Below are 10,250 nucleotides of genomic sequence, written 5' to 3'. Positions count from 1 at the left end.
GGGGGGGGGGGGGGGTCTATTTATAAACAAGTTGCAGAGCTATTCCCCCTGTGAATGTTTTTGAAATTTTGTTCTGTGTGGACAAATATTCTTAGTATAGTTTCTTTCCATGTCAAATGCAATGTAATGTAACACTGCATTATGGCCACCAAATAAGGCTGAGGAGCACAGTAAATACTTATTTTCTATGCTCCTCTAGTGGCCATAATGTGGTATTACATTTAACCTAAAAATAATATATACTAAGAATGTTTGTTTAAGTATATGGGTTAAGTAATTTAGGCAAAGTAGAAGGGTTACATCTAGGGGATAAGTAATTTAGACTAAGCTTAAAGGATAAGTTGAGGAGTTAGGGTTAACTGATTAAGAGCCTATTCCCATTTGTCAATATTTGCAGCAATCTATTTCAAGCAGGAATTACATTGTTTCCTGTGGGGCTGGTTTACATCTATACACTGCAGTCTAGTGTGGAAGGGAAAAAGAAACTATATGGACCCATTTATACCGGCATGTGTGCATTACCATGTCCACTGTATGAACACGGAACAGTGTGAATCCGGCCTGAAGTTACGTATAGGCTAAAATTACACTCTTGTAACATTTGAAGGTTTAGGGATTAAGGTTCAGGGTTAGGTTTAGGGTACGTTTACATAGAACCATGCTTGTCATACTTGACACATGCTAAAGCTGAACTTTTTTTTTTCTTTGCAAACACTCTAACATGGCAAGTAAAAATTATCATGTGCATGCGTTCTTGCAAGTCTGTTTCTTATGGCTTTTTCAGAAGGTCTCCCAGCTACTGTGCGAGCACAATGCAGGACCTGAGATTCCGTTTGACCTCTTGGCTTCAGCTCTGCTTGCTAAACAGTTTAGAGACCATTTAACACCTCACTCTTAGTATGTCATTATGCTGCTACATTTGTATAAGGAGCATAGACCATCACTGCACAGAACAATGTGGCTGTTCTGTGTTCTTATTTCTTGTTTGATAGACAGTTGCATATTTTAAATCCCAACGAAACCCTCAGTTTAAACCAGCTAAACACCCCATGACAGAAGGTCAACCTCTTACAGTTCATTTTCTTTGAAAAGCAGCCCTAGCAAAAGTAGAAAAGCCTGTCCCCTGGAAGCATGCTGCAGAAAAGGGTTTTGCTCTTCATGTTGAAACAGTGGTCTCTCTGCAAAGGTCTGACACATCCCTTGCTGAATCAGAGCTAGTGCTGTCCAGTTAACAGAAGCATGAGTTTTGCTGTTTGCAGTTCTATAGGTCTGATTGAGCACGGGGTGTGTTGAACGTCTACAGAGAGACCATTGGTTCTACACAAAGGTCAACTCTATAGTGTGCTGGCAGCCATATCTATAGCTCTAAGGTCAGCAAAGCTCATGCCCCTGCTTATTAAAGAGTGCTAGCTCTAATTCATCGGGGGGGGGGTGTCAGACCTCTGCAGAGAAACCACTGTTTGAACACAAAAAGTAAGACCCTTCCCTGCAGCATGCTGGCAGAGGACAGGCTTTTCTCCTCAGGCTGTGGCTGCTTTTTACCGAAAATGAACTGTAGGACTCTACACAGCTATTCTTTTGATGTACCCATAGCTGCTTTAAACTACAGGTTTAGTTGGGCTTTAAAACAAGTAACTTGTGACTTCCTGTGAGATGATGATTGCATCAGTAACCTCATAGGGTAGCACCACGCTCATCACCTCCTTCTAATGAAGAGAAAGAGACTAGGAAAGATGGCAAATGAATAAAATGAAATATGGCTGATGCAAAAGGCAACAAAGAATAACAAGTATACATGCACACTTTCCAGACAGATATCTACTGGTTCAATCTCATACAGCACAATTTCCATCACCAACATTTGGAGACTGCTAAGGAAGTCTTTATCAATGTGCATTATGTATGTGCTGCCACAAGATACCCATAAATATCTGATTTCATCCAGATTTGGGTTTTCTAGTTATTCTGTTAACTTAATACTTCCAATCGCTTTCACGGCATGGAATTTCTCATCGCTGCCCGGTGCCTGGATGTTTGAGATAGTTATTCAACATGGTCTATGCCAGAGTTAATGTATTATAAAAATGTAAAGTTAATCCAGACATTTAAAAACTTGGCAGAAATGATTAAATCTACAGTGAATTTTGTATTGCATTTTAAATCAATCCAGACATTAATCCAGCCACTGACAGATCTTCTGACCCGTGTACTTTATCTTGTTTGCACTGCTCCCTTTTATTGGTTAAAGAGCCTTTTTCACGATTCTGTCACGAAAAATGAAAGTTTGCAAAAACAATTTGCCTTTAAAAAAAAATTAAATAGTTACCTCTTCTGCTGCCCACATTGGAGAAAGCCGCTCTGTTCCTGTATGTAGGTAGATGTGGGTGGGAGAAACCAGTGAATGCTGAGGGGTACACAGGAGATCAAAACTCCTGGAAGTAACATTTCATAGCAGACATCGACATTGGAATGAGTTCAGGTTTGGTTGGAACCTAAATAATTATGGGTCCTGCTGCCCAGGGCACTCTGATGATGAGGAATTGTTCTCTGAAGTGGGAACAAGCTTAGTTTCAGGCCAAATTTGAGTTTATCTGCAACCAGGAGAAAGTTGTCAGTTCTGACCCAATCAGCTGCGGCCGGGGTGTTCCAGTCAATGCCACTGACCAAATATGGCCATGTGGCCATTTAAGGTAAATTATGCCACCGTGGGGGGAATTTCTCAAAACTGGAGCAGACAACATCTGGAGTAGATTTGCAATGTAGCCAATCGGCTTCTCCCTCTCATTTTCAAATCTTACCTGAGCAAACTGAAGAGAGATGCTGATTGGTTGCCATGGGCAACTGCTCCAGAATCTGTTTGCTCCAGTTTTGTTAAATTTTCCCCCCATGTGTTTATGTGCTTATGTGCAGCTGAAGATAGGGAAATGCCCTGGCTGCAGCTGATTGGCTTCCTTCTCAAGTTCCAACCAAACCCAAGCTCATCCCTACTTCAGAGAATAATGCTTCAACATCAGAGTGACCTTGACAGCAAGAGTCATAAGTATTTACATTTTTCTATTTTTCTACTGTTTTGGTAACTTCAATTTTCACAAAAAAAGGTCACTTTAAGATAGGTAATATGAGGAACAGTAGGCTTAATCAATCAAAATGGATTGGGTGTAGAAGTATTTGTGCTGCCCATGGCAACCAGTCAGATTCTGGCTCTATTCTTTTAATTCCAGCTAACAACACTTCACTTTCACTTATCTATTTTTTTTTTTTGTGCTGCCTTTCAAAGCCACTTAAACCTGCAGACCTACCCATGGCATGTTTCTTAATCCTCCTGTCCCATCGCACTCCTGACCGGACTAAAACCCAAATCCAACTGGGTGGGTGCGGTGGTGACAACTGATGATTCCGTGAAATGTAGATAGATGAAAGTAGTCACTAGCACTCCATGATATTAAAGTCAATGCTGTTTATTGACTGAGATAACACACATCTCCTTAGCGACGTTTTGAGACCATGCGATCCCGTCCTCAGGCAAACAGAGAGGACGGACCGCATGGTCTCGAAACGTCGCTAAGGAGATGTGTGTTATCTCAGTCAATAAACAGCATTAACTTCAATATCATGGAATGCGAGTGACTACTTTCATCTATCTACCCATGGCATGTGTCCACTAGGGGCGCTGTTCTGCTGAAATCAATTACTGAGTAACATTGAGGAAGTCTTTGCGCACCCTTTATTACACAGTGCATTACATGAATTACATATGGCAATAATGAGTGCTATTAATTAGGTGATAAAAAAAGTACTATAAAGTAAAAAGAACTCTGTATAAAGGGTACTTATTAGAATGCAACAAAATTACTCCCAAGCTCACCCGCTTGAATTTGTGGCTATTTACTAAGGAAGTACCATAATATTTCAGGTATCCAATCGTTTAAAGGAAAATATATAATGATATTCCTTAAACCTGTTTGTGTCCTTGAACTGAACACAAGACTGCCGAGCCAGTGTAGTTAATCCATCTTCCTCAAGGAAAAAATGAAAGTAATACAGGATACCTTCAGTGTGTATACTCAGTATTTTTACTGCCATAAGTAAACGTGATGGTACAGCAATGGTGAAGTAGTGTGTGCTGTACAACGCCACTGCTGTGCGGTACTTCTTTGACTTGTAAGCTGTGCTTGAACCCTTTTTATGTCATATATAAGGGTTATTCAGAAAAGGGTGAAGAGTTTGGAGAAGGCAGAAGAAATGAACAATCTAGGCCAAAATAGCTGATTTGGACAAATTCTCCCATTCAGCTCACTTTCCAGTTCAGCTATGTTGTCCTAGATTGTTCACTACCTGAGAGTGTTCACACAGATTGCGTTTTGGTGCAGTCAATCCAATGCGCTAGGTTTCATAAAAAGCACATTTACAATCCATACTTAATAGGACACAAGTGGCCAGTCAACATTTGTCTGCACCCCATCCGTTGTATGTTTTCTGCACAAGTATCATCCATTTAGTACAAGCGCCTTCGGAAGTCTTTTCTCAAAGCCAGCATGCTTTAAATACAAAAAAAAAAGGTGTAATAAACGGCATTTAAATAGACTAATAGGTGAAGAAGTTCTAGTACAATCCTGTCCCCATGCCTTGGTTCATTGGGTTCTTTTTTATCATGTCATATGTTCATATTCTGTGCTTCTCCGCAAATGTGTAGATTGTAAGTATTGTAAATTGTGAATTTGTTCTGCTTTTTAACAGTTATCAGTTACATGGATACGTTGTCCCATTACACACGACTTGTTACTAGAAGGCGAGAATGGATACAAGTTATCTTTTATGACCATAGCATAGAATGCTGTCATATCGGTAGAGGACTGCACACTAAAACAAGGCACAAATCACAAAAATCATGTTTTTTTTTAAGTTTACACCTATCAATTATGTCCCAGTCTTCTGTTTCCAAATTAATATATGTGGAAAATATTTGTGGTGTAAAAGAAATTATGCAGTTTTCTTAATTATTTGATCAAACAACAAGATATAAAAACACATACATAGATAGATAGATAGATAGATAGATAGATAGATAGATAGATAGATAATAACGAGATAGATAGATAGCTAGATAGATAGATAATAGCGAGATAGATGGATAGATAGATCGATCGATAGATAGATAGATAGATAGATAGATAGATAGATAGATAGATAAATAGATAGATAATAGAGAGAGCGAGAGAGAGAGAGAGAGAGAGAGAGAGAGAGAGAGAGAGAGAGAGAGAGAGAGAGATGTGTGTCACTTTAATGTAGGCTGTGGGCCACACACTGGTATTATTTGTCTTATCTGGGCAGAGAAACCCATTTTCCAATACATAACAATTCCTTAGATACATATTCATGGCACGTTTAATGAAGTGGGTCATTTATTATTGTATTCCACGTGAATCTGTGTGTTAAAAAAAAAACACAATAACGGGAAACATAAGTGTCATCCATACAAATCTAAATGGAATCAAGAAAACACATGTTTTACTGAAGATAATAAACATATACAGACAAGAAAAAACAAAGTGCTGAAATAAAAAACAAAATTCAAACAGAATGTAAAAGAAATACTGTTCTTAAAATACTTTTATGAGATCTCTTACGAGATCATATTATTTAGAGTTCCTTATCTTCAGTGGCTGACTTTACCATTTAGCCACCTCGAACATATTTTTTTTTTTCATTAACAAAAAGTGCATTATATACTTTATGGGGGTTTTTTTTTTTTTTTGCAAAAGTCTTTTTTTCTCAACGCTTCTCAAAACTGAAATACGTTTATATAAATTAATAGCCTTTAAGATGCCAATATATCAGTGTAGTTATAGATTAAAAAGAATTTACATACCCTATAGTAAATTTAGCATAAAAAAAGTTTTGTATTGCAATATAGGTTCTAGTCTGGATTGGATCCCCTGCAAGTAGTAGCATTGATCGATTGCATTAAGAGGCGGTGGCATTGCTTGAATACCACTCTATGCTCAAATATATACTTTTAATTAGTAATAAATACCAAGGACTGTGTAACCAAATAAAAAGTAACTGATTGATGAGGGGGAGGGGGGTAAAGATGCTATGCAATGAGCAGACTTTAACTATCTGGACACTATAGGGTCAGGATGGCTGCAAAGTAGCAGATGTGGAAGGGAGGGACACGTGATCCCCCTACCTTTATCCCCATTTGCCTTTTTTTTTTTAACACAAAAGACAGTTACTTTACATTGAAACATTCACAGTGGAGTAACCTCTGGTCAGAGTGACTCACTATTTATTTACAAGAGCCTTCAAACGAGTTGATTTAGTGAATCCTTTGCTAGGACTGCCAATTCCTGAACAGTCTGGATGTAGATTCAGGGACTGTTTGTTCCCTCCAGAGGTGATCAGCTGGGCAAAAGGGGGGAAAAATGTCAGCCATCAGCTGTATGTAACTTGCTTGTAGGTGTGTAAAAGCGTATTGACACAGAAGTCTGTTCCTTCATCGCCTTCAGAGTTTAGAAAAATATATATACATCTCACAAAATAAAAAGCCTTATTTCGCCCTGGCTACAGGTGCAGTGCTGATGGTGGAAGGACAAGATGATCAGAGAGGATTCTCAGGCTGTCGCTTCCATGTCACGTCTATTGTCCCATCACTGGCCCAAGCTGGTTGGGCTCCGCGGCTCTCTAAGATGAGCTGTCATTGTCAGACTGTTGATGGAGCAATGAGCTGTTTGACTTGTGTTTTTTCAGGAGCTGGGTGATCTTCTCGTCGTCTGAGTTGGGATCTAGGGGCTTGTTATAGTCGTCATCTTCGTCCTCGTTTTCTGAAGCTCCTTTCAGCCTCTCGGTCTCAGTGTCCTGTTTCTTCTTGGCAGTGGCCATCTCTGCTGCGTGCTTCTTGCGCCACTTGGTCCTCCTGTTCTGGAACCATACCTGTAAGGGACACCAAACAGAATGGGTATTATACAGTACTAGCTCAGTCATTTATTAAACAGGGGGCACCAAACAGAATGGGTATTATACAGTACTAGCCCAGTATTTTATTAAACAGGGGACACCAAGCACAATGGGTATGATAGAGTACCAAGCCAGTCATTTTAAAAAAAGAGGGTGCACCAAACAGAATGGGTATTATACAGTATATGCCAGTCATTTATTAAACAGGGTGTTCCTAACAGAATGAGTATGATACCGTACTAGCCCAGTATTTTATTAAACAGAGGGCACCAAACAGAATGGCTACTATGCAGTACTATAGTGTCAGTCATTTATAAAAACAGGGGGCATCAAACAAAATGGGTATTATGCAGTACTAGCTCAGTCATTATGGGTATTATGCAGTACTAGCTCAGGGGGCACCAAACAGAATGGGTATTATACAGTATAGCCCTGTATTTTATTAAACAGGGCGCATGGTGTGATCCCAAATTTCTGTAGAAAAAATACCTTATGGGGAATTTATCAAAACTGGAGCAGACAGCAGCTGTGCATTGCAACCAATCAGCATCCACCTTTCATTTTCAAAATTTAACTGAACAACCTGAAGAGAGAAGATGATTGGTTGCCATAGGCAACTGCTTCAGATTTCTCAGCTCCAGTATTGATAAATACCCCCCCCCCCCTTGTTTTATCTCCATGGAGCACAAAGGATGAAGCCTGATCGGTCATTAGTTAGTGATCGCATGTTCCAAGACTGTTCTGCAACTTTTATCTATTCACTGCATTAGGCTCAATTCACAAAAATGTTTTTAGGAGGATAAGTGTTATTTACTTAAGCCATGCAGCTATTTTTTATTTTAAATCTCATTGGACTCAGCTGAAAATAAACTAACATTTTTTTAATGATGATCCTCATGTTAGCTTTGTGAACTGAGCCAATTAATCTGATTGGTTATTGTAAGCAAGTTTGCTGGATAAACGTTATTTTCTCCAGTTTTATAAATACGCCCCATGCAGCCGTGATTTAATTTTAAATACCTGTGAACTGTATAGGCCTTTTTTAAGCAGACAAGTGAATGTGCAGATCCAAAACTTTCGCTTGAAGAAAAAACCTTGAAGGCTGATGAACTAAAAATAATAGTGAAGTATTTGCATTTATCGGAGATCCTAGTTCCTGCAGTGGAGGCTTATTTACTATAGTAGTTAAGAATCTTCACTCAAATTGAGTGAAGGTTAACTTCAATTATCCAAACGTGAAAAGCAAATTCCAGTTCTTGTTCTTTTAATCTGTTTAATCTGTGCATGGTTTGGTGTTCCATTTGAACAATGCATCGAGTGAAGAATCTCACCTAGTAAGAATAAATCAGCCTCAATATGTAGGATTTTATTTTCAATAGAGGGACTATTATAAACCTAGGTGGCTGATTGAAAGTGCATTCTATAGGAAATACTAAGAAGTGACGCCATCTACAGAGCCTTCCAAGTGAGGACACCTGAAAGGAGGACAGCCGTCCAGCTCTTACATGACACCCCAGCCAGATCAAGAAGGCCAAAAGTCTTTCCCTGCACTAAGATCCAATTATGTATGTATATTAAACGAATATTTTGTTATCTCTAATCATAAACCTATATATTAAGCTGTTATTACCTGCGCAAGATATTATTATATCTAGATATCTAAAATGAGGTGTTATTTCTAATATATTACTGCATGTCATCAAACAGACCCTAGCAATTTATTTCCTCGATAAGGATGGTGATTTACTGTAGAATTCGTTCCCTATGCCAGCGAACTTTTTGTGAGTTCGAACACCTAATCATGCACAGGGGAATTTATAGAAAATGGAACTTTTCCTGAACTGCATTAAACGTTTGCAGCTAACACAGTTCGCAAACTGAAATCCCTCTCCAAAGCGTTATTCTGAAGAATACCAATAAATACAACCCCCTTCACCCTTCATATATATATTCCATGTGTGTCAGATTTTCACTCTAGCAGGTGTGTGTACAACTAGCTGCTGGGAGCCTGGGAATTGAGGGGGGAGAATAGAACCCTGCCTGGGATCACTGAATAGGTTGTAGTGTATTCACTATCAGACATTTACCATGACAAATGAGCGCCTCCAGATAACACAGTGACACGGCGCAAGACAAGTCTTACAATAGCAACAGGTGATCCAGCTACAATTGTGCCACCAGTAAAATTAAAACTCCTCTTTTCCTCCTTCAACTTTTCCCTGCTTGGTACAATAGCTGCAACAAGCTTGGCGCTTCAGCGAAGTCACCGGGGTGATGGGATGGGACCTCCTGGGGATGCAGCACCAAGTGGCTCCCTTTTTTAGACATTTCCTATATCCTCATCATCTAACATTCAGGAGTATTTAAAAAAAAAAAAAAAGCATGTTAATAAAATAATGGTGTCAACACTGGCTCAGGGGACTCTCACTTCAAAAATAAAATGAGATTGGAAGAATCTCTAATTACACTTTGATCTATTTTATTTATTTATTTATTTATTTAACAAACACATGTTGGTTGTCAGAAAGTACAAACACTGCTTTAGTTATGTTTACGTATATTTGTCTTATAAATTATAGATAGATAGATAGATAGATAGATAGATAGATAGATAGATAGATAGATAGATAGATAGATAGATAGAAACAGTAGTAATAATATATAAAAATCAGCATCCCCTTATTATGACAAGGATCCCCTAATGCAACTCCATTAAATGCTACATTTTCTTCTGTTCATTATTTATTTTTATAACTACAAAAAAAAAATAAGATAACGTATTTTTGTAGATAAGAATAACAGAAAAAAAATAGAAAAAAATACCTATATGGATCCAGTATAACAAAGTTGTATATGTACTCTGTAACAATCAAGGAAAGGCTATATACAGAGTTTGATTAAGCACTCACCTTGACCTGGCTCTCGGTCATGCCCAGGGAATATGCCAGCCTGGCTCTCTCTGGTCCAGCTAAATATTTCGTCTGCTCGAAAGTCTTTTCCAGGGCGAAAATCTGCTGCCCGGAAAACGTGGGCCTCGTGTGTTTTCTCTTTCCATCCTTATCCAGCAGCACTGAGCCCTGATCTGAAAGGATAACACATAGGGCATGTAATTTCATGGCATGTGCCCTCATCTGTACCCTTCAATTGGGCGTATTGTGAGGAGGGAAGACCTGTAACAATCAGGTACCGTAATTGAATAACAACTTCATATTGTTGTATCACAATCTATATTTTGTGATAATTGAAAACATGTTGCCTTAGTTAATTCCATTCTAAAAATGGCAACGATGATA

The 10,250-nt window shown here is 38.7% G+C and overlaps 1 protein-coding gene across 1 annotated transcript in view; it reads right to left on the bottom strand.

Annotated features, from left to right (window-relative positions):
* Window positions 1-6,684: 6,684 nt before the first annotated feature.
* Window positions 6,685-10,250, bottom strand: part of NKX6-1 (NK6 homeobox 1) — a 5,164-nt gene continuing 1,598 nt past the window's right edge. Inside the window, exons 2-3 of the mRNA XM_018567566.1 lie at window positions 9,867-10,039; window positions 6,685-6,933 (exon numbers count right to left, since the gene is read on the bottom strand). Of these exons, the coding sequence (XP_018423068.1) occupies window positions 6,685-6,933; window positions 9,867-10,039 (422 nt within the window). The remainder of the gene's footprint in view (window positions 6,934-9,866; window positions 10,040-10,250) is intronic.

This window comes from Nanorana parkeri, unplaced genomic scaffold (assembly GCF_000935625.1).
Source record: "Nanorana parkeri isolate BGI_ZX_2015 unplaced genomic scaffold, ASM93562v1 scaffold1064, whole genome shotgun sequence".
Classification (NCBI taxonomy): Eukaryota; Metazoa; Chordata; class Amphibia; order Anura; family Dicroglossidae; genus Nanorana; species Nanorana parkeri.
This window is presented reverse-complemented; position numbering and strand designations above follow the sequence as displayed.